At 46.3% G+C, this 25,046-nt stretch overlaps 1 protein-coding gene across 5 annotated transcripts in view; it reads right to left on the bottom strand.

Annotated features, from left to right (window-relative positions):
* Positions 1-25,046, bottom strand: part of nlgn2a (neuroligin 2a) — a 73,824-nt gene that overhangs the window by 8,012 nt on the left and 40,766 nt on the right. For all 5 annotated transcript variants that reach the window (XM_086105070.1, XM_086105069.1, XM_086105072.1 and 2 more), the window contains 2 exons: positions 16,386-16,535; positions 483-668 (listed from right to left, as the gene is read on the bottom strand). In XM_086105070.1, the coding sequence (XP_085961196.1) occupies positions 483-668; positions 16,386-16,535 (336 nt within the window). The remainder of the gene's footprint in view (positions 1-482; positions 669-16,385; positions 16,536-25,046) is intronic.

The following is a 25,046-nucleotide window of genomic DNA, read 5'->3' on the forward strand; positions in this document are numbered from 1 at the left end:
AAAGTAGAACACTGATGTTTTGGGGGCGGTTAGCTGAAAAATCAGAAACACGGTGAGTGTGTGAGCGTCTGGCTGCGGGTCATAAATCGCTCAGATCTGATTCCAGAACAAAGGAGATTGCTCCGTGGGCCTCTCGCTGTAACAGTAGTTGCTAATAGGGAGCAGGAGGTTAGCTGGATGTTGGTTTTTGGTGGAGCCCAAAGCTCAGTGCAACGGACCATTGTGAGAAGCACGGGCTAGGTTATGAGCGCTAATGTCCCCTGTCAGTCCACGGACAAGGGCACAGACTGGATCAAACACGGGCACTGCTTTGAGTTCAAATCCGATGCGGTTAGCTTTAAATGCTCAGCTTGAGAGCGTCACACAACAGCTTCTGGGACTTTTTTCGAATCTGAATTAGACACGTCCTAAATGGTACCACTGCCTTGGTATCAAAGCATTTTGTTCTTGCCCCAGACAGGGGCGATCAAAGACAATTGTACCCTCCGAGTGGTGTGAGAGGATGAGGAGGTTGACACAGGATGCCCCAGCTCCCGATCCAAAAATGGTGATCCTCTCTGGGTCGCCGCCGAAGTGACCGATGTTCTCGTTGAGCCAGCGCAGAGCCTGAATCTGGTCCAGGAGGCCGTAGTTGCCCTTGGCCGACTGGTCACCGGTGCTGAGAAAACCTGCAGACGGAGAGCAACGGCAGCATGACGTTAGCATCTACAGCGAATCTCTTAGTCCCATTGTTAAGAGATTCCGAGACAAGGCCCCCCAGGGGAGTGTCCTGAAGCCTCGTCGGGGGAAAATACTTACGAAATTCAAGGCCATGATTGGACTAGTCAGCCACCTCCATATTTACTCAAACCCACAACACAACCAAGAGAGAGTCCAATGAACGCAACTCAACTCAACTGTATTGATAGAGCACTTTAAAACCGCCATCGCTGCCGCATAAGAATATCTCTTATACAATGCCAGTGTATTGTTTTGTGTGAGAGTCCTGTTGTAGTCCTGGTTCTTTTGTTAACAACCTCACAGGAGGAGTCAATAATCAGGCCAGAAAACAAGTTCAATTTTGTATTCTCACCGAGTGATCTGTCGTCTTAAATTTTAAGCCTTTTCATCTGTTTTTCCAACTGTGTTGGTCCAATATGAGGAAATTCTCAGTTGTGTCTCCAGACCATCCAGCCCTGACTTCAATTGCTCTTATAAAATAGTTCAAATGGGGAGACTGAGTGATGTGTCTGTCATTTGCCCACACACACTGTGGCTAAGAGAGCCCCATGGTGAGAAACACAGGGTCTAGCAAAGGAAACTATAACAGGCCAGTTATTTCAAGGGTCTGCATCATGTAAAATCAAGTTTTTGGAGGTTTTAGCCATGTTAAAAATGTTAATGCCTCACTCATAACAGCCCCAAAGTGGTCTTTTCTTCCAATCAACGATCTCTGAGCATTCCTGCTGTCTGAGCACCAGTTCCACCCAATGCCCTCAAAAAGATTGAGTCCTCAGTCTTACATGTAACAAATCGAGGAGCCACAACCGTACCGCCTCTGCAGATTAAACACAAGACCACTTTCTCGAGCAGCCAGCGGGACTCCTGACTAGTGTATCCGGGAAAGAAACGTGATGAGCGGCCACCTCGGGCCAAGGCGCAGGACTTCCGGGCTGGAGCGCCACTCCTGTGCGCTTGCCCGCATAATGTGTGTCCAATGAAGGCGCGCACAGAGCAGCCTCCCTGACGATTTTCTTACTATTTACTGTTCCATGGGTGGTGCGCATAGCCGTGATACGGGGAGAGGCGGAGTTTCAATGAGCTAGGGTGGGGGTGGGGGGGGGGTTTGGAATAATAGCCACCAATATAACTCATATTGCAAAGGAAATATATAATCAACAACTGTATATGCCTATAGGTAACTTTGGAAAACTTAAAATAACATGATATAGGCCACGGGTCTCAAAGCTATTTGAAAAAACAAAACAAAATAATAATATCGAACCGGTAACATTTCGTTTTTGGAGTGCATGTGGGCAGAGAGGCATGCTCGCAGTTTTCCCAAGACCACATACTCATGTTGTTCAAACAAATTTAATATCTAACAATCCTGAAAGTTTGCCAGTTGTACTTTGACATTTGCCTCCATAATTGCTGCTTAATATCTTCGATTGTTCCGACAAACAGGCCAGTATGTTCTATTCATCCTCTATTGATCTTAATTAGACCCTTCATTAGATGTGCGGAAAAAAAGGTCACCCATTAAATGCATACAGTGAAGGTCCATCATTCAGACAAGGCCTATTACAATCACACAAGTACATAAAATGAAACATCAATAGGGATGTACTCCGCGGTTTCCTTTGAACAACGGCATGATGGCAGAAGCGGCACGGAGAGAACAACTGCAGCAGTCCATTTGAGCCCATCTCGCCGAGCACATTTATTCGAATCTGACAAGACGCTCGGACAAAAGTGACGTTGTGCTGCGTGTGAGATGAAAGCGAGAGAGAGAGAGAGAGAGAGAGAGAGAGAGAGAGAGAGAGAAAGGAGGATAGTGGGTGTTCTGTGAGACCTGAACAGAGGAACACTGTTTCATCCGACTCCAAGACAGGGTGCACAAAGTCCGGACCTCCTTCGCCATGCAAATACACTTTTGCCCTCGAAATGAAGATGTGATGGCAGCAGCGCCCCCTGCTGCTCTGGTAACATAACGAAAGAGCAGATTGATTGATTTCAAATGGACATCGCAGTGCCGTAAAGCGCAATTTTCAAATTGTAAATTTGGGCTATTGCTTGTGTTTGTTAAGAAAATATATGGGAAGAGGGCCTTGGAAAAAAAAAAGATCATATATTCAATCGCATTATTGAGAAGAGGAAAAAAAAATTGCAAATAAGTCAAAATCATCCAGGGAAGCGTCTCTCAGGCAAAAATAGACCACAGAGAGGAGGCGTGGTTGTCAAAACGTGGGCCCATTCATCCGCTATGTGTGTGTTTCTCTCTCCTCTCAAGGGATTTCCTTTTAAGCTTTTTCAACATTGTTTTGATGTCTTCTCAAGCTGCACGACGCGTGTGTGGACGCGAGCGAAAGCAGGCCAGCTCCCGGCAGAGCACACGCGCTTGTTTGCATGCGTGTGTGTAGAACGTGCACTGTGCCCCCCCCCCCCCCCCCTCCCCCGCGAGCTTGAACTCCCAAGGTGCGAGGTGCGCATCATCACTTGAACTGATTTCACCAGCAGGTTCCTCTGGGCCCACGGAGTGCGCACCCACGCACCTCTCAAGGTTGGCAAAAGCTCGTATTGACATCATCAGTTTGTGCAGGTGTGCCTTTTTTTGGTTGTTTTTTTTTTTGAATGGCAATTGGGTGTGCCAGCTAAAAATCCAGCACTGTGATTGTAATGTTTGTTGGTAAAATGCTGCACCACTTGAAAGAGAGCTGGCCTAGATTTTGGGACTCCTCCACCAACCGCCTCCTCCTCGTACTTGGCTGCAGCGCGGTGCACTTGAGCCGAGCTTGGAGCTCGTTCAGCTTGTGTCATTCACGCCGTTTGCCACATTTTGTTGAAAAAAAAAAGCACAATCAGTGCAAAGACTCTTTTGCCCTCGCATGTACATTGCGTGAATCCACCATGCCAGCAACATGAGCTTTTTGTGTTGCTGTCCAAACAAAACAAAAGACATCAATCACACATGCCAACCCAATCGGATTTGCATGAATGATGGCTCTGCCTGATCATTAATGGCTGGCCTCCTTTTGATATAGAAGGAAAAAAAACAAATTTTAATAAAGGCACCAAAAAAAAAAAAGGCACAATTGTATGCCGCCTGTCAATATGGGAAAACGGGTCAAATTGAAAGAAGAAAAAAAAATGTATCCCTCACTTCATGTTCATTTTAGAAAATGGCTGCAATTGACCTTAACAAAAACATTTTTATGTTATTTTTTAAATATTATTTTTTAATTTTTTCATACAAATCGATACCAATGGACTGTCCTGATATCTGCTATTTTTATGCATTATTAACCAATTTAAAGTGTTGAAAATAGCTCAAGAGCCACTCTAGAAACTCTCTTGAAAGGTCACGTGTGGTAGAAGTCACTCTTCCGTCACTCTGCAGGAGACATGAAGTTATACTATTGCAACTGCATGTCTGCAAACTGCAAATTTCCCCAGGGTGGGACAAATAAAGGTTATCTAATTGTTTTTTTTTTTTTAAGATGAGAACAAGTGTAAATAGATACATTTGAGTCAGCCTGTTTTGTTAAAAATGGATCACTGCACGCTTCAATGCAGAAGGAACTGGTCACCCACAAAGGTAAAAAGAATGATGAGGTGTTTGCTAACTGAAGAGGCAAGATGGCATTTATTATTATTATTATTTTTTTAAATTTCCTGCACAGTACGGATTTTGGGGTTGCGAGGGTTCCATCTCAAACCATCCATCCAACCATTCATTTTTCTGATCCGCTTTATCCTCACAAGGGTCATGGGGGGAGGAGGGGGGGGGTGCTGGAGCCTATCCCAGCTGTCTTCGGGCAGTAGGCGGAGGACACCCTGAACTGGTTGCAGGGCACACAGAGATGAACAACCATTCACGCCCACAATCATACCTCGGTACAATTTAGAGTGTTCAATCAGCCTGCCATGCGTGTTTTTGGAATTTGGGAGGAAACCGGAATACCCGGAGAAAACCCACGCAGGCACGGGGAGAACATGCAAACTCCACACAGGATGGCCGCAGCCGGAATCGAACCCTGCACCTCTGCACTGCGAAGCGGACATGCTAACCTCAGCAACCTCAAAACAATGACATGAAATTCGAAATCTGCTTAAGTATACGTGTACAAAAGGTTATTTTCTCGATCGCCAAAGACGACAAAGTGTTGCGCTACATGTGTTTGTGATGAAAAAATACAGACAAAATTGTTTCATCCACTCTTCCAGTCAGACTCCATGACCTTGACAATTACACGTCGTGAAATTACGCAAACGACTGACCCGCTTCTCCGAGCGCGCGGACGACTGAAAGTCGTGAGCGCGCGGGCAACTGGAGGTGTGGGAGGGATAAAGCAACGGTACCAACCGTGTCTTCTGGCGCAGCGCAATGGGCAACGAAGCGAGCAATTTGCAGAAGCACAAAGCGAGAGCACCTGTCAAGACATCTTCGACAGTGTTTATCTCTGAGCGGCGCACCCTTTCTGGAAGGAAATGGACCACGTCTGAATAGCTCTGAATAAGCCGCCTTTCCGCCAAGTGTGAATTCACGTCGCTTCAGCTGGCCGGCGTACGGTCGGAGGCAAATCAACCGTGTCAAAGCTCGCGTTTGTAAATCAGTCGCCGTCACCGTAAAGGATATTAAACGCGTTGCCAGGCCGTAAAGGCCCCATCGATCGGCCGGCCGGCGCCAAAAGGGAGAACGAGAAATGAGAACGGAGGCGACCGGCCACCTTTTGTTCTTGAATGACGTGGATTGGGTAGCGTGGAACGCAGATACGCCGCGCTGTACGGACGAGCGGCCGCTCAGTAGCAACGAGACTTCAAGTCACGCCCGGGGGGTTAGGAAGTGGTCTCAATGAGAATTCGAATGAAAGGAACGTGCCGAGTCAAAAGAACTTTGGTGAAATATTGAAAGGTAGCGAGAGGCTGACACGCCGACTGCCATCAAAGGCATCGAAAAGGCCTTGATGAATAATTTACAAAGCGGCATAAAAAGATGCAAACGGAGGCAGCCCAGACCCAAAATATACAATGTACAGATTTAGAATTTAAATCAAGGCAGCTGCCTTAAAAGTTGATAAAAGATAATGCACATGAAGAGAAATGTTGCTGTTAAGGGAAATGATTAAACTCCTGAATTTCAACAAACAACCGTCCATTTCAAAAACTGCCTATCATCCGGCCCAAAGCACGGGACACTCGCACTCACCCTAGCCAGAGTTTCTCGCTATTTGACTGATTGAAGTTATCAGGGGGAGGCCGGCTCCCTATTTGGCAGGCGGGAGGGGGATACGCTTCGGCTCTCAACCCGCCGGCCTAAAAATACATCGGTGCAAAAACTGGCACTAAAAAATAAGGGAAACAAAAACCGAGATCTTTTCCCAGCAAAATGAAGAAATAGGACGTTCATCCGCTCCAGCCTTCCAAAAACACAACAAAATTGTTGTCGGGTGATTGAAACAGTTTTTTGTCACACTCTCTCCTGCAACACAGATGTTGCTGTATGTCAGACAGCCTGACAGACTCGTCATTGAGATGTCTCAGCTCCTCTCAGCTCATCAGTGCAGCACTAGTTAAGTCATTCTTCGAAGAGGATAAAGAATTTATGCAAAGCACTGCAGTGTAAAGCAGAGGTATGTATTGTACTATATTTCGCCTTGATTACAGATTTTTAAAGTGATCCATGAAATAGAAAAAGAATGCCATTTTCACACTCCTCATATCAATTTAACAATGTGTACCACCAAAAATAGATACGTTTATCCTTCCCCTTTGAATAATATTGGGTTTTCCGCTGCTGTCGTTTTCCTCCGCCCTCCTTCCTCGTTCACCTCCATCTCTCTCTTCTTTCGGCACGTCAGGGCTAGGAATGATTAGTCCACTAATGAGCTCTCACTATCCCTCATTTACCCTCGGAATCCATTCCTTCTCTGATTATAATGAGGAAATGACAAGGGGGCCTATTAAAGATTAATTGGTCTGTGACAGGAAAAAAGTGGAGTGCAGATGAGAGAGGGGGAAAAAAGGTTACATCACTGAAAATAATCAACAAAAGTTAAGCTCTGCGGTTTGTTTTCGCTCCAAGAGTCACTCCGTGAGTTCCAAGCTTTCGCCGGCATCGACAAACAACCATTCACATGTCGAGCTTCGAAACTTGAGAATGGCGACAACAGGCGCGCTAACCACCGCTTCATATGTCAGGGAGGCCGACTTGTTTTTCCTCACAGGCCGTGAGCATCCTCTCATTGTGCCTTCCAAATCAGGCAGATGCTTTGACGGACGAGCGGCCCGCCACACTTGGCAAGACGGCGCTCTGATGAAACAAGCAGAGTGACGCGATGACAACACGGATCGCTTTCGCGGCCTCGCCGGGCCCTCGTGGCGTCTCACTGTCGAGGTGTCGCGTCCTCGCCGAGCCGTCGGAACTCCGCGAGGGGAGATGGAGCAGTTCGGGACGTCTCATTAAAAGACGCTCGCGCTCGTGCCTTTTACTTTTTCCGACACATCTCCGGGATGGCGCGTTAGGATAATTAATGACTTGAAAGATTTCCTCGAAGAGCTCCAGGATGTCCGAGCCCAAATGCTTTGTTCTCACTTTGAGTAAGAGCGTGGCCGAGAGGCACTTTTACCGACGTTTCCCCAAGTGTGCTTTCTATCAGCGTCTGAGGTGTAAACATCTGGACAAAAGGCAGACGCCGTTTGTCAAAGACGCGGCGTCGCTTCGGGTTTCCGAGGACAGGCGTTGATGAAAACCTTGACGGATGACGCCCGGCCGTCTTCCAACGTTGCGCAGAACAGGAATCTCCAAACGACGGCCCGGGGGGCCATTTCTGGCCCGCCGACCAATTTTTCATCGACCTTCGGCATGCCCGGAAAAATATCGAATACAAAAAATGACATTTGACATGGGCCACAAGTTGAGTTCATAAAGGTGAAGGTGGGAAGCGTGAAGAAGGAAGCGTGGACTGTAGAACTTGTCGCTCTATTCGAAGATACAAATAAATGATGAAAAGAGTCACACAATTCATCTTCAAAACACTGCGGTGAATAAAGGGAATTCAATGTGAGAGGCAAAGATAGTTTCTTCCACTTTGTGCTCCGTGGGCTGATTTATGAAGACATTACATTAATGATCCTCAAGAAACTGAAAAATGGTCACCTGACGACAGTTGGCTCTTTTTTTTTGGGTTCTGAATGTGGAGATGGGAGTCGGCTGCTGTGAAGTGCAGAGCTGGATCGATTCTGTGAGAGTCAAAAAACCCCTCTCATGATCCTGTTTTTGTGCGTCTCCAGCAGGTGGTAGAGGAGGGCTTTCCCTCCAGCGTGCTCACCTGCTGCCAATGCGTTCGTCAAGTCAGGATTGTAGTGAAGGACTTCCGAATCGCCAAGTCTCTGTCGGATGATTGACCTTGTTTGCTGCTCGTGCTCAAGTGTTCTTTTCGAGACCTCACGTCATTTTTGCTCTCTTGTCTCTCGCTTGTAAGTAGTGTTAGATATTATTTTGTCTTTTCATCTTGCGCTTGTTTTGTTTCGTGAGATTGGACTCTCGACATTTCCTTCGTATTCTCGGCTTTACCATTACCTTGCCTTTGCGAGGGCTTTTTGTTTATGCATTGTTTTTCCTGGCTCTTCGTGACCCTGCGATTTCTGTTTATACTTTGTCGCTGTGCTTTTGTTGATAAATAAATATTTTTTTGTTCTTTGTACGTTTGTGGGATCCGATCGCCCTTCAGTTTGTCCACGGACCGTGCCCAAAACTGTGCCGACACAGTTTTCACAGAAAGCTGATGAAATGAGACAACACAAACAATAAATAATTCCTTTGTTGACTGACTTTAGTGTGTTTCAAAAACGTTGACCAAGTGGCCCTTCCATCCTTCCTTTTTTTTTCTGTATGCGGCCCTCAAACATAAAAGTTTGGACGCCCCAATGCGCAAACTGAAGCCTTTACAAAACCAGCTGCATTTCAATTCACTTGAATATGGCGGGAAACTTATTTCAGCAGTTTAATCACACACGCACACACACACAAACACACATACACGGGATGGATGGATAGGAAGCGACAGGCACACTAATGACAAGTGAACACACTACACGTGCATGCTTGGCATTTGCAAAGCTTCCATTGAGAGGTTGTCTATTTGTTACATAATTAACATTTGCAGGCACACGCACACACAAACACACATACGCGCACGCCCCTTCTTGTGTAATTAAATCACCATCATATGCGTCTATTTTTAAGCAGCGTAAATATCTGTTGACTCACAAGCGAGGTAAAGCTCACACTGCACACATTTCCACAACGAGCAAGGATATTTACATATTTTGAGGATGTGATTTACGATGGATTCATGATTTTTTTAGCAACCTTGATAAGGGGAGATGGAGGTGGCGCTCCAGATCATCGATTTTTGTCATATTTGGGCTCAGCCGCACGCAAGCGTGATTGTGGCGCGGCTGCTTGAGCTCACGTCACAAATTTGTCTCTTTGATGAGAAGCTGCGAGCGGTACAGGTGTCGGGATCGGGATGGAGATGCGATGAGGGATAGGAGGACCGCGACTCAGGCTTGCCGGTGCGCCAAATCCTATCCTTTCACTTTGAAATATGTCGAGATACGTATCGAATCGTCTTTGATTGGAGAGATAGATCTGCGGAGGAAATGGCATATTCACAGTCCTGACAAGTTCATTCGAATGGACCACCTAAAATGACAACAAAATATTCATTGCATCGTTCCCTCTCTACCTGAGCCATGCCATATCGACTTGAATCTTATACCCACTGCGTTGTAATTTCCCCATTGCGGGACAAATAAAGGATATCTTATCGTATTATCTTATCTTGAACTGAAAAGAAGATTGTTACACTTTCAAAAACTCTCTCTCTCACTCTCTCTCTATATATATACAGTATATACTGTATATATATATACAGTATATACAGTATATACTGTATATATATATGTATATATCCATCCATCCATCCATTTTCCGAACCGCTTGATCCTCACTAGGGTCGCGGGGGGTGCTGGAGCCTATCCCAGCCGTCTCCGGGCAGTAGGCGGGGGACACCCTGAATCAGTTGCCAGCCAATCGCAGGGCACACAGAGACGAACAACCATCCACACCCACACTCACACCTAGGGACAATTTAGAGCATCCAATCAGCCTGCCATGCATGTTTTTGGAATGTGGGAGGAAACCGGAGCACCCGGAGAAAACCCACGCAGGCCCGGGGAGAACATGCAAACTCCACACAGGGAGGCCGGAGCTGGAATCGAACCCGGTACCTCTGCACTGTGAAGCCGACGTGCTAACCACTGGACTACCGGGCCGCCCTATATTTATATATATATACACACACATACTATATATCCATCCAACCATCCATTTTCCGATCCGCTTATCCTCACAAGGGTCACGGGGGGTGCTGGAGCCTATCCCAGCCATCTTCGGCCAATTGGTGGGGGACACCCTGAATCGGTTGCCAGTCAATCGCAGGGCACACAGAGACAAAAAAAAAAAAAACATCCGTGCTCACACTCACACCGTGGGACAAGTCAGAGTGTTCAATCAGCCTGTCATGGACGTTTTCGGAATATGGGAGGAAATTGGAGTACCCGGAGAAAACCCACCCAGGCACGGGGAAAACATGCAAACTCCACACAGGGAGGCCGTAGTTTGCACTGTGAGGTCCACGCACTAACCACTCGACTACCGGGTGGCCACACACACACACACACACACACACGCACATGCACACGCACATGCACACACACGCACACGCACAAGACCAATAAGTGATCGATTCAAAAGTGGGTTAGTTTGAGATGTTAAGTTCTCCGCTGGCATCTTACAATGGTCACCTGCTGGCCAGTTGAGAGGGTGAGGACAGACTTTTTTTTCTCTCGCAGAATGGACAGAAAAACAAAAGCAGTCATCGTGTGGTCGCCAGAACACGAAATGCTGTTCTTCCATCCGTCTACCACATCCTGTGCTGGAAACAAACCAGGATTTACAGTTCCCAAGCTGAAATGGACCGCACCAGTAATTGTTGGACTCGGGTTCCGTCACGGCTTGCCTCCTCCTCTGCATTCACGGATGCACGTCTCTCCGCGGCAGTTCTGCGACGGATGGATGTGTCCCGCGGGACACCTGAGGCAATCACGAAGAGTTGATTGCTGTCCCACTTTCTTCCCGTGTCCGTCCTTTTCCAATCTCACCCTGGCAGGACGCTCGGCGCGCATCCAACTGCTGCCTTGCCTCCATCAGGGCGCATGGACCGAACTCTCGTCTCCTCTTATCCTGGGAATATCGTACTCCCCGATTATTTGCCTTTCCAACTGTCCACGAGGATTTAAATTTGATGATTTATCAATATTCAAATTACGGCCTGACTGATGTGGATTTTTATTTTTTTTTAAGCTGATGCACATTCTGATATTTGACAGAGAAAAATCCGCTAACCTATTTGTTGGCCGATTATTGTTTTTTCAAAGTGATATACAGTAGGAAAATAAACAGATTCCCCCCACGTGTCCTTTTCCACGTGTACGTGATCAGAGAATTGCCAACAGTCCTTCCAAAGGCGGTGGGAGAAAATCAAGAGCACGCCGCAAGGAATTTGAGCACTTGACACAAACTGTATGATAGCAAGAACGCTGGAGGGCCCCCTGCAGTGTTTGGCTGCGTTCACTTCATGCATTATCCATGCGGTGGATCTAATGTATAAATCAACAGCGGGTGCTAATCTGCAATTGTCAGGAAGCAGAAGCTGAGGTTGCTCAGGTTTGATAGTTACCGCGTATAGTGGCGAAAAAAAAAGTTTACACACCCTGTTCAAATGCCGGGTTAAAAAAAAAATTTATTAGATCTCTTCGAGAGAGGAAGCAAAACCAAATTGTCATGTGGTTGCACAAGTGCGCACACCCGATCGTAACTCGGATCCGGTTGTGTTTCGAATTAAAGTCAGTGCACATTTAACATGGCATACATTTAAAACGACTCAGATTAACACCAAGTGAAGTTCAGCTCTTCTAACTCATTCACTCTCAAAGACGTTTTTAAACGTCTTTTCAGACTTGGTCCAGAATTGGTTGGTACTGAATGAGCTAATGGGCTTTGTGGCAACACCGACTACTATTTCGATCTGTTCATAATTGCATAGGTGGAGTGAATTATGAGCAGTTCATAATAGCAGTCAAAACAAACATCTGTAATTTATTTGGGGTTTATCAGAGGCGCTTATATGGTGTCAGGTGTGCCACATCCCCAATTTTAAGAGGGTGTGCACACTTGTGCAACCAGGTTATAATTATGATAATTTATTTTTATTTTATTCACAATTGAGTTGCATAGATTATAGGTGACCTTGAAAAAAACATTGAAGTGATTTATCTTGGTTTCACCTTTTTATATCACAAAAGCCTGCCATTTGCACAGGGGTGTGTAGACTTTTTAAACCAATGTGGGTTTTCATTTGCATGTACATGAGTGGGTGATCTAAAAAAACAAAAACAAAACAAAACTATAAAGCCCCACCCCGGCCTGTGATCCTGCACCATATTCTCTGGCCTGACACGGAGGGCAGGAAGGCAAAGGAAGACTGCCAAGCAGTCAGATCAAGCGCCGAATCCCGTTTGCTCCTTCCGCCCCTCACATCTGCTCAGCCAGGATAACCCCCCACCCCACCCCTCCACAAAGTCACCTGGACATCCACATCGTAACTTTGGACTAGTATTTCAAACCTCGGGGAACTGTGTTGTATCTGTGTATTTTGGAGCATGGGGGGTGAGTAATTGTGCGGAAATGCTCCCAGTGGCCCCAGGTGCTCCTTCAGCCGGGTTTGATGGGATGATAAAGGGGCGATAGCGAGACTGCCGTCAAGTACGCATCCTCCCGCATGAAACTATGGCGCGCCTTTGGAACATACAGTACATGATGGACGCAGCGGCGTGTCGAGTGGCCAGGCACGCAAAAAGGCCAAAGGCGGAGGAATGGGCAGAGCGAGAAAGCGGGAAAATGAGAAACGACGCAGAGATAAGCGGAGATGTCTTCAGATTGTGCTGGAGGGCCGCCGGCACGCGTCAGGGCTTCTGATGTCACCGTCGGGGTGGGGGCATACCCGACAAGGGCACTTTCCCACAGAGATCCATTCAAATTGGACCCATTCGAGTGGATAATAGCTTGATTTTATGCTCGCAAAAAACAGCCTGGCGTGGCAAAAAATTGTAAAAAGAAGTTCACACTGTCCCGCCAGTTTTGACTAAACATGGAGAATGTCGGACTCTAATGGTCACGTCCGTATCGTGGTGATTCCCAAAGTTCTTACAGTCAGGTCCATCCAATTTTCAGCATGCTCAACCGGATTCAGGTCAGGTGAATGACTTGGCCATTGCCAAACACTCCGCTGAGAGCCTTCAAAAACGCTTTTGGTGGCCTTCGGAGTGTGCTTCGGGTCACTGTCCATCTGCGCGTTTGGGTTTGGCTGAATATGAGCCGATATTATTGCCCACTTCAAAATTCATCCAGATGGTTTTGTCAGCAGCCATTGAATGAATAAATACAAGGCGAGCTGGTCCATTGGCGGCCATTCACGCCCACGCCAGGCGTCACTGTTGAGGTGCTTCGGCGCCTCGTGTCAAAACGCGGCAGAAAACAAACGGCGTCCCGCAGTGTCACATTAACCGGGCGGCACTCAAGCATCTCCGCCGCCATATGTTGTTTACCTGCGGCGCAGCGAGCAGACAATTCGCGGCTTCCAAGTCGGTGGGAGCACATTGCGCAAGTCGCTCGTCCGCGAAGGCGTGCTTGGATGGACGAACCTCATCAATCACCCTCGGGATGAACTCAAACGGAGAGCGGCGGCGCGGCGGTCGACCGGTTGCCACGTCCGCCTGTCAGTTTTGAGGTTGGGCGTTCTGATCTCGGCTCCCACCGCTTCACGGTACTCATCCTGGGTGTTTACGTTAGATTGGAGCCTTCTGAGAATATGCCCCAAATACAGTAAGCCGTTCGTCGCCCCCCCCCCCCCCCACCCCCACCTCCCGCGGGGAGGAACGGCGTCGTCCCGCGGTTATCCCGGGAGCGCTTCGCGCGACGACTCAAAGCGCTGTCATCTCAGCGTAAGGATGATCAATCCCGGCTATTAGTGGCCCGCAGTTCCCCGCCGACAACGCTTTTGACAGTGAAACACGCATCCGCCTAATCGGGTCCATAACTGCCGTTTTTGCCGGGCACTTGCAGCAAAAAGAAAAAAAAAGTGGGTCGCGATGAGGAGGGACAATGGGGAGCGGAGATGAAGGAGCCCTGATGAGGAAGGCAGGCAGGTAACCAAAGTGGTAAAGTCGCAAACACGCCATTGAGTAAACACCTGCGGGGATCGCTGATTGACGAGTGGCGAGGAGAATGTCAAAACTGAACAAGGACGACTTTTGACAGCACACGTGTCTGTGTAGGCGTGGATATGTGCATGCGTGATGCCCTATGGTGGCTCTGAGTTGCAAAACGCGACCACAAATAACTAAATACGACAACAAAAATAAAATAACAAACAAAAACAAAAACTAAACACAACAGCAGTTTTTTATAGTCTTGAAATTTTCCAATTGCTGTTGTGATTTTGTTTTTGTTTATTCATTTACTGTTGTGATTAGTTTTTGCTTTTGTGTTTTTTCGATTTGCGGTGGTGATCAGTAATTTTTTTCATTTGCTGTAGTGATGACTTAATGTTTAGTTTTTGTTGTTTTTTTCGCTATTTTTATTATTTATTATATGGTTGTTTTTTTTAAATTTGCTGTTTTGTTTTTAATTGAGTGTTGCAATAATTTTTTGTGGGTTTTTTTCATTTGTTGTTATGGTTATTTATTTGTCATTGTGTTTTGCACTTCAGAGCCACCGTAGACAACAAGATTCATGCCTCATACTGTACAATAATAACGTTTTTTTGCATCAATTCTTATGGATGTTGCTATGGAGACTGAGAATTTAGTGTGCATAATGTACACGTGTAGATGTGTATTGATCTATTGTGTGTGTGTGCGTGTGTGTGTGTGTTCATCATGGCCAATGTGCTTGAGCTCTTCTGTTCATGTGTCTCGAATATTGTCTCAAGTCATGTCAGGTTACTCTCACGCGGCTGCGTGATACCACGTGCGCATACAAACACGTACACACACACTCGCGCGCACACACACACACACACACACACACACACACACATACACACACACACACACACCTGATTCGGAGGACCCTGAGGGGATTAGATTGGCATGGCAACACATAGATGCTGAAATGTGATTGGATAAAAAAAGTGAGATTGACACACTTATTAGAAGCAAATGAAGACAATATATTATCAGGAATAAAGCCGGAAGGCCTTTCAGGTCCCGCTCGCCCCACTAGTATCTTAATAGGAATTCATTAGCTTTTACGACAAGCACGCTTTGTGTGTGTGTGTGTGTGTGTGTGTGTTGTGTGTGTTTAAGAGCAATTTAAAACACAATTAATTCGAAAGCCTACATTTTGTGTGTGGCACTCCTTGGGGATAAGATGGTGCCTTAACTGTGGCGAGAATGTGTAACAAACAAACACACACACACACACACACACACACACACACACACACACACACACACTTCAAGAGTGTGCAACAACACGGGCTCTGCCGCACACTGAAGCGGCTCTGCGGGTTTTATTTTTAGCAACACGGGCAAATCCACCTCCCCCCTCCTGCTCTCCGGCCTCCAACTCATCTCTCTCATGCCACCACTTCTCTCATCTCTCACCCTCATCTTTGTGCGTGCGCGCTTTGATGCCCTCTGCTCCCGCCGTCATTGATCACGTGCAAATGCGTTGTCTCACTTTCATCTCCCTCCCCTTGCGCCAGGTTTTTTCATGACATCTGTCGCCACGGCAGCCGAGCAGCGATGAGGTCAAGTGCCGGGCGGGCCATTATGTATTTAACGCTGCACGATTCCCTGCAAACTCACATGTGCGGGGATCAGGGGGCTTCCTGCACGTCTGCCTGCTGCAGACGATTGTTGTATGCTCTGTTTTTTTTTTTTTTTGCCCCCAATGTCGTTTGGGGTTCCACTGGGGTCCATTTTGGGGTCCTTGCTGTTTTCATTGTTTTTGCTGCCCCTGGCTTACATCTTACCAATGGATGGTCATTCCTTTCACTGCTATGCAAATGACAATCAGATCCTGCTACGCAAAAAGGAAACTTTCTCCTGAAGGCCACTTTTATCGTGTCTGGAGGAAATCAAAGCTTGGATGGCATTGAAGTTTTTCAATTTCAATTAAAAGGAAGCAGAAATTATGGTGTCCATTCCCAGTGGCCCCTGTACCCTGTTGAGTTCGTATGTGTTGCTGCTCCGCGCGTGTTAGATTAGCAGCTGGTTGGAGGTTTTGAATCACCCTCTTGCACTTCCGTTAGACAAGAATACTTTGGTGTTTAGACCGTATAAACAATGCTTAATTCTCTTTTGTTTGTGTCAGTTTAACAGTAAACTTCAGCTGAGGGTGATCAACAGATTTACGCAAGCATGGTCGGTCATTCTCTTGTTTGTAGAACTGCGCAAGCGAGAAATTCTTTTGGCATTCTCAGTCTCCCAATTTAGTGAGCGACACACAGCCTGTTAATCGGAACAATCAATACAAAAGCTCCGTGACTCACCCAGCACACCGAGACGATAATTCATGGTCACGACGATGACGTTGCCGTAGGCGGCGAGGACGCTGGCGTCAAACATATTGCCAGTGCCTTCCATGTACGAGCCTCCGTGAATGAACAGCATCACAGGCTTCTTCCTGCGGTCACGAATATCTGCAAAAGGAGAAGCAAGAACACATCACGGGCTCAATGACACTTCATTGTATCGTCTTTGATTACCGTATTTTCACGACTATAAGGCGCCATTAAAAGTCAAAAATTTTCTCCAAAATGGACAGGACGCCTTATGATGCGGAGCGTCTTGTCTATGCGCTGAGTTCCAAAACCTGACTGACAGCCGACACGCTGTTTATATAGAGAAAAGGCGGAAGTGACTGTGGACAGGCATGCGGCAAAGAAGTCGGCCAATCAGTGAAGGGTGGGCGTGTATATATACATATATGGAGAGAAAGAGAGAGAAAAGGCAGACGTGAGTGACAGGCATGCGGGGAAGCAGGCCGCCAATGAGTGAAGGGTGGGCGTGTAAGTGGACGCTAAAGGGACGCTACAAGCAGGTACCAACACCTGTATAGAGTGTGGCTATGTGCATTGTTGCAAAACAACTTCGGTTTTGGTTTCTAAGAACCCCCGAAAATAAATTCTACAAAGAGACACGCCTACGAAGCTCAGTTCAAACTTCAAGCCATCGGTTATGCTTTTGGCATGCGTGCCCATCTCACAGCAGCGGTGAAAAACCAAGTCAAGCAAATGAACTCTGAGCTTGCCGTTATTCCCGGAGGCTTGACTAAAGAACTCCAACCGCTGGACATCGGCATCAACCGGGCGTTCAAAGTAAAGTTGCGAGCGGCATGGCAACAATGAATGAACACAACTTTACAAAGAGTGAGAGGCAGCGCCGGGCGAGTTACGCCACAATTTGCGAATGGATTGTGGCTGCTTGGACGAACGTGTCTGCTTGCACTGTTGTTCGAGTTTTTGGCAAGGCCGGCATCATTTCTGTGGAGCCACATGGCAATGAGAGTGACTGACAACGAGAGGGAACACGGCGTTTTTGATGGATTACCGGTACTTGCACAATTGTTCAATTCTGATGCAGAGGATGAGGACTTTGATGGATTTCTGGGTGATGATTGATCGAAAAACGTGAGTACATTGTACGATGGCTAAATAAAATACAACGGAACTCCGTTTTGCTTCGTTGCCTTTTTAAAAACGTGTTTTTAGCTTGTATCTGTATGTCTTGGCATGCTACCGTATGCTACAAGCTAACGTGTTTTTAGCGTGCGCGCATGCATGCCGTATGTTTAAGCTGGCGTATGTTTTACCACTTTAAAATCGCGCCCAATAATACAGTGCGTTTTGTCTATGTGTAAAATACAGAAATAGCACCCATTAATGAGACTGCGCCCAACCATACGGTGCGTCGAATGGTCGTGAAAATACGGTACATGTTGCTTTTGATAATAAGAGCAAATTGTAAGGTCGGATGAAACTCCAACATTTGATTGAGGAGCCCTGCTCAACAAAAAGTAGTTTGATCAGTACTTTAAAGTAACAATTTAGGGTAATTTAAAATAATAGCGCAAGCAGTCTTGCTGATTGGGAAGTGATGTGCATCTTCATTACCATCCAGAGATGCTGCAAAAAAATGTATTTCTTGACTCGCATCTTTTCCTCACTGTTGCTTTGTGGGGGAGCAGGGGGGTAAAAAAAAAAATAGCTTGAGGTCATTTCGGTTGTCGATAACAACTGCACAAACAAGCCAAGGTTTCCTTTTGAACGTCTCCAGAAAGTGTGCTGAACACTTGTATCTATTTGTTTTTGGACTCTGATAATGTATCTTTTCAGATCAAGGCCAGCGAGACGTGAATGCAGAAGAGAAGAACTGAGGCAGCGGCGGGGCAGGAAAAGGTAGCATCAGCAATGATGTCTGCCACTGGTAGACAAAGAATGGGAAGAGGTGGGGGGGGGGGGGGGTGGACATCAACATCCAATGTTGGGTGTCCCGCATCCATTCCTGTCCTTGCTCATGACAGACCACCAGCTGTGTTTCTATCCCACATTTCCATAATCCCCCCCCCCCCCCCACCCCCCTCACCTTGGCTCGCGCCTCGACTCTCTTACAAATGCATAAATCAGTGGCTCCGGCGCTGAGCTGCAAGGACGGTTACATCAACATCTTTCTGGGTCAATTCCCCAGTGGTCCATTTCCAGGAAACATATTCTCTCTCGGATGCTTATTGTTGTGCGCTGGCAGGGCTGCGGCAACGGGAAAATGACCCAAAAGTATTTCACGCGAGCAGCAACACGCCGTAATTGTCGTTTAGAAATCGTCTGGATGCCATATTGGCTTGTGATGAGGAGAAAAATCAGCTGTTGTTGCCATAGTGACCTGGCATCACCAACGTCGGTGCTCCAGTCATGCCTTTTCTTTGCATTGGTCTTTACACTTGCCCCATGCTGAGCTATCAACTTTACACAAGGCCCTTTGACTCACACTACACAGTGACATATCGTTCTCTGGAAACAATGCATCCCAAGTACCTGTTTGCAAATCAATAGGATCGATCCCTTTCGTTGACGGACGGCTCCCCTGCAGCTGCATTCAAGCTCCTCTGGCGAAGCACGTATGCAGCAATTGCTGCACATTTACACTGCACTGTAGTCATTGTGGAATCCTGAGTGGAAGCAAAACTATACAACTGAAGTAATGTGGTTGAACGTGTAGTAAGTGCCAACGAGGCTGTGTTTAGAAATTGCTAATGGCATTCTTACTAATGTTAAATAGGAGTCAGCACACATTTGCCTTGATTTCAATTGCCCCTAATAAAGTTCAGCTGTTCCAGGAGTTGCTGAAAATTCCTGCAATTGCTTCCTATGTTGTACTTTATATTTATTGCCAAAGAAAGAGGCACTTGATAGGATGGCAGGATCTGTGCTGAATCCAATTTAAGACGATTCAGACTTAGATTGGTGCAATCTGAATACAGCTGCATCTCCATTCATGAGGATGTGTACACTTTTGCAACCATACCTCAGTTGTGTAATTTTACTTCCCCTCTCGAAAATATATTTTGTTCTCAATTGAGTTGTGCGGGTTAAAAGCTGTATTAATGGAGGGAATGTTTTGAAATTATTTGTCTGTCTTGTTTTTTGATCGCACAGAAACTTGGCAGTCCAAGAGAATCGTCCTGGGAGTGTGCAGATGAAAGCGGTCCAAAATGAGCACAGTAAATACGGCGCAACGAGGGTGAACACGCCGACCCCGCTCGGAAAACTTGAATAAGAGGGGCAGAGATGGCGCAAGTCAGCAGAAGGCTGGCACCCCGAAGAGCCAGATGCTCTCAAGCAGAACGGTAGACAAAGGCACCATTAGGCCTGCACTTGTGTTCGGCTCACCACCCGCGACGAGCCCCGGGACGCCACCTTCTGCTCCCCTCGCCATTCAGCTGCTTGACTGATGACTGATGAGCAGAGTCTTGAAAAGCAACCACATAGCTTCGCCATTCAATCTGCTAGCTTAATGCACATGGCCATTAGCATTTACGTGGCAGCGCTTTAACCCTTTAAGCAACGGATTGAAGACATTGCAGCAACACCAGACACACACACAAAAAAAAAAGTGACATCCATATGTTCTTTATCCTCTGCATAGAACAACACAATATTGGTGCTGTACGGATGAGCTAAAAGAGGAGCTGGGAGAATTTAAAATTTTGGCAGAGATTTTCGCAAGCATTATGGAAGTTGACTTGTTTGATTTGCTTTCACGGGCCACGTAAAATGATGTGGTGGGCCAAATCTGGCCCCCGGGCCTTGAGTTTGACACATGTGCTCTTCAGGATGAGTGGCGTTGAAAATGGATGGATAAAACTATTTCTTGCATACTCTTTATCACGCAACCCACCCAGGTTCACAGTTAGACCCATAGCAACATGCTTAAAAACCAAAATGCTTTTATTCGGCATTCTCCGGCGAGTGACGTCATTTACAGAACGCCGCGTCGCTAGTCAGCCATTATACTGCATTGTTAATTGTCCCATTCACTGGTCTTTGGGATTGTTATCAAGTTATTCGGCGCTGTGTGGCGATGCACTGTTCACATTCAGGCAAAGAGTTGTTTGAGCAGCCAAAAAAAAAGAATCGGGCATGTAAAACGACCAGAAAATTGGAATGATCCACTTTCATTCTCACAAAGCGGATGAATTTCACGCCGGTGCCGATGAGCATTCTTCTTACAAGCCCTTCGAAGACCTCTGTTTTCTCAACCGGATTTGCAAAAAAGCTAGGCGTGCTGATTATTGAATGACTCTGGATGTTGTTTATGAACGCATTCGTTTCCAAGTATTATACGTGGATGTAATCCTGTACGAAAACATTCAAACTATGTGAGTGCATGGATGGAATCATCTGTCATGGTTTACAACTGACAATGCTGGAGATATAAGGTGCGCAGTGGCCAACAGAACTATGTTAGCAATGACAATGTAGGACACTAATACACTATAATGTGTGCTCTCAGTGCTAGCGGGAATATATCGACCAAGTGGGTCATCCCATGGTGCGCAATTTACAGCACGGCAAAGCATCGAAATGCAAACAATAACGCGAGGGTAATACCCGCAGCCTATATATCTTACTGTTCTTCCAATCTCAATGGATCTCGTCTCCACTCCACGTCCGGCCATTCAGGCGCATTATCCGCATCCTGAGCATCTGGCTCGTATACAGTATGTATGTTCCAACATACATCTTGCTAACAACCTCCTCTTTCTGCAACCCTTGGAAAACCTGGATCCCTTCGGATAAGTTCGAAACGTCGCTTTCCCAATCAATTTATAACTGGCCTTGTACACTTTCCATGGTGAGCCCCGCTGTTGTTGTCTTAAAGTGACATCACACTTTCCGGGTTTGACGCTCGTCGGTATCTCACTTCCGGAAAACGATTACTTTGTTGAATATATGGAATAGCAACTATTTTTTTTATGCTTTATTTAATGTATTTTCTTTAATTACTTCTGATATAAACATATTTCGTTTGGGATTTTCTAAAATGACTTCACAGTTGACCTTTTAAAATCCAATCAACTCTAAAAGTTACAGTGCATTTTGGGGTCAGCATATATTTTGGCAAGTAGTGTATGCCCATGTGTGTCAGTGACGAGACGAGTGTCACATGCGTGCGGGTTATTGGGAGGCCACAATGATGGAGGACCAGATTTGGAGAGAGACGGTGATGAATGGGCCCTGATGAGATGCACAGTGGCAGAGCTGGCCCACAGGCCGCGACGCTGCCTGAAAGACCGATCGTTAGTGCGCAATGGATCGCGGGGCCGACTGATTGCAGCCGAGATGTGTTCGTGCGTGTTTGTCTGCATGTGTGTGTGTGTGTGTGTGTGTGTGTGTGTGCGTGAGCGTGTGTACGTCGAGAATGTATGCCAGCTAAGGAAAGGTAAAGTGGATGTGACTGTGTTTAATGGGCATTGAAACGGACTTGGCCTTTAAACATCAACCACACGTGCACAATCTAAAAACATATACGGGGATAGTAACGTAAGCGTAGAGTTTGACAATCGACCAATTTGAAGTACTTGTATCATGACGTCCTTTTCAGTCATCTTGCCTAGCCCTCTGTATCAGCCTAGGTTCTTCTAAGTACCCCTCTGCCCTTTTGACACGTGGTGTTTCACAGGGTTCTATTTTGGGGCCCTGCTGTTTTCACTGTGTTTGCTGCCCTCAGTTCCATCCTTTGTAATTTCTTCCACTGCTGTGCAGATGACAATCAGATTTATGTCCCGCTGAGCAAAAAAAGATGCCTTAAGACCACTTTTGTCCTGTCGCGAGGAAAACAAAGCTTGGATGTCAGAGAATTTCTTCAATTTCAACGCAAAGAAAACAGAAGTTATCATGTTTGGTCCCAGTGGCCCTTGTACATCCCATCCTGTTGTCCTGGGTCCCCTAATGTCTTACCAAAAGCCAAGTCTCGACTGTGGGTCTTAAAATGGACAGGCAAATTGGTGCTGTTGTGAAAGTCAGCTTCTTTCATTTTAGGCAGCTGGCTAAGGTAAAACCCGGCCTTTCTCAGCAGCATTTAAAAATGATCATCCATGCCTTTGTTACATCTTGGCTAGATTACCGCAATGCATTTAATTTTGGAGTCAGCCAGTCCTCCCTCAAGCATCTCCAGTTGGTCCAAAATGCTGCTGCTCACCTCCTAACTGGAGCTCGTAAGAGGGAGCACATCACCCCGATTCTGGATTCCCTTCACTGGGCCCCAGTACATTTTATAGTTCATTTTAAGATTCATTTATTTGTCTTAAAATTTGTAAATGGTCTCATCCCACCTCACGTGTCAGCAGACGTTACTGGAGGAACCGAGATACCGTTTTCAAAAAGTTGAAATGGCCTTGCCCCCCTCTTATCTTCCTGAGCCCCTTCCCCGCTTTGCATGTGTTAGTATCATTCATTTGTGTTTTAATGTACTCTTTTCACTTTCTTTTGTAAGTGGATTATTGGTCTGCATATATATTTTTGTCAAGATTTCTATAACTAACGATATATAACATACCCAAACAAAAATGCTCCGTTTTGAGAAATTCATTAATTTGCTAATCAGAGAGAAACACTGCTTTTGCTGCTGCTGCATTCGGCACAAGAAGCGCAAGTGAGGCAAAACCTACATTTATTTAAAAAATAAAAAAAGGTGGAGCGGATGTGGTGAGGCGGTGCGGCAGGGAAGAACAGCAACCTGCTCTGATCAGGATAAATAACACCTTGAAGAACACAACGCACCTTGGCATTCAAGTGTTTGCGCCTCTTCCTCGCTGGCCTCCCATTACGCGGGATCCATATCAGGTTGTTTACGGAGCCTCCGGCAGGAGCAGAAGCTGCAACTGCCTTGTCCCCCTCCCCGCTGTCTTTGCTCATTTAGGCCAAACAAACTGGCAGCTTGCTTTGCTACTTTTACGAACTAAACCCCCCTACCAGATTTCAGCCTCTCTTTGTTGCCATGTCAATCAAACCTGCCCTGGGCCTTTTTTTTTTAATCCTGTCCCATTCAATTTAAACTCTTCGCAATGGGACCGTTTCTGAAAATTGATCTGTTTTCAAATTCGTCCTCATAGGGCCTGATGACATCATCATTGGTTGCTCTCTGGTCAGGGTGATTATTTGATTCAAATTGTTTTGTCATGTCCGTTGATAAAGATCAGGGATCCACACTATTTTTTTATAGGGGGACACAGCGCCCCCTAACAGAAAATTTGAGAGTCACAAGTAGAAAATTGACCCGAAATTACTGATGAATGCTTTGACAATAAACAGGAACTATCCCGTTTATTTACATTGGCACTGTTTGTTGTTTTTCACTCCAACCTAATTGGTGCCCTCCTCGCTAACTCCATCTCTGCTTCACTGTAGACGATTTATTTTATTTTATTCACGGTGCTCTCACTCCTTACGGAAATCCGCAAATTGAGCGGATGGGCAGGTCGATCCAAGCTTTCGGGTGACACAGAACCAACCACCCGTCTCGTCGCCAGCACCGCATGAGACAAAGACGGCACAAGTGCAGGCGTTCTGGCTTGCTTTCCCTCCTTTAACCTCTTTTTCCTTGCATGCCCCGTGTCGCTTTCTTTGAGCCTTAAGCCTCTTGGACTCACGTTGACCCCCCCCCCCCACACCTCCCACCCCCCTCGCCGCTTCTCTCCCGAGTCTTTCATGTCGGCTCGCTTGCTTTTGTTAACGCACAAAACATTTCATCCATGGATTGTGACTTTCTAAGTATGCGCGACAGTCCCATTTTCAGCCGGAACGGAAAATATTCTCAAACGCACAGAAAGGAGAATCTTGGCTCGTCGCTTTGAGGTCAATAATGGGAGATGAAAATGCTATTTAATTATTTACAATATTCATTTCGATTCGAGAAGAGGTTCCTATCAGGATTTTGTGGAAAATGACTCAAATGTAAGCGTATGTTATCTTATTATTATCATTTTATGTTTGAGCATCATATTATGACATGTTAAGATGACCTAAATACATTCTGTTGTTTAATAATTGCTTAGACATATTTTATGTTGATAGCCTCTGATTGGCTGAAGAAAACGAAAGCAGGAAGGGATTCCATTGCCGAGAAGTGTGTGTTTTTCGATCGTGCTGCGCTGCAGGCGTTTTGAAATAACGCTGCGTTCAAACGGAGTCCATCTCTCATTTTCCCGTTTCTTAAAGTAGAGCCATCCATTCATAAACAACGAACCCCTCAACTTACACAAATATTTACCATTACTTCTCATGCGACAATTCCCATACCGTTATTTTTTTTTTTCGTTTTCTGTCATGAAAAACAAGAGTCCAACTTTACTGAAGTGCCAAGTGAGGACTGTAAATAGTAAAAAGTACATTGAAACGAAACGGCACTATGGATTCGACATTGGAAAGATGGAGGCAGCGGGGCGAGGATGAAACCGCTGGCAGGTTTGGGCAGAAACGAGGGCGGACAACGGGAACGCGTTCCCTTTCCTCGCTTGCTTCCGTCCACACGCGGACGACGCGATGAAGCGTGACACCGTCCTCGGGCAGCCTCCTCTTTCTCCCCCCTATGCCTCGCTCACACGGTCGTGCCCTTAGCCAGCCGTTCACCGGCCGCCTGAGGTCCGAAGTGGC

This window comes from Hippocampus guttulatus, chromosome 2 (assembly GCF_054856545.1).
Source record: "Hippocampus guttulatus isolate MCC_2025c chromosome 2, RoL_Hgut_1.0, whole genome shotgun sequence".
Lineage (NCBI taxonomy): Eukaryota > Metazoa > Chordata > Actinopteri > Syngnathiformes > Syngnathidae > Hippocampus > Hippocampus guttulatus.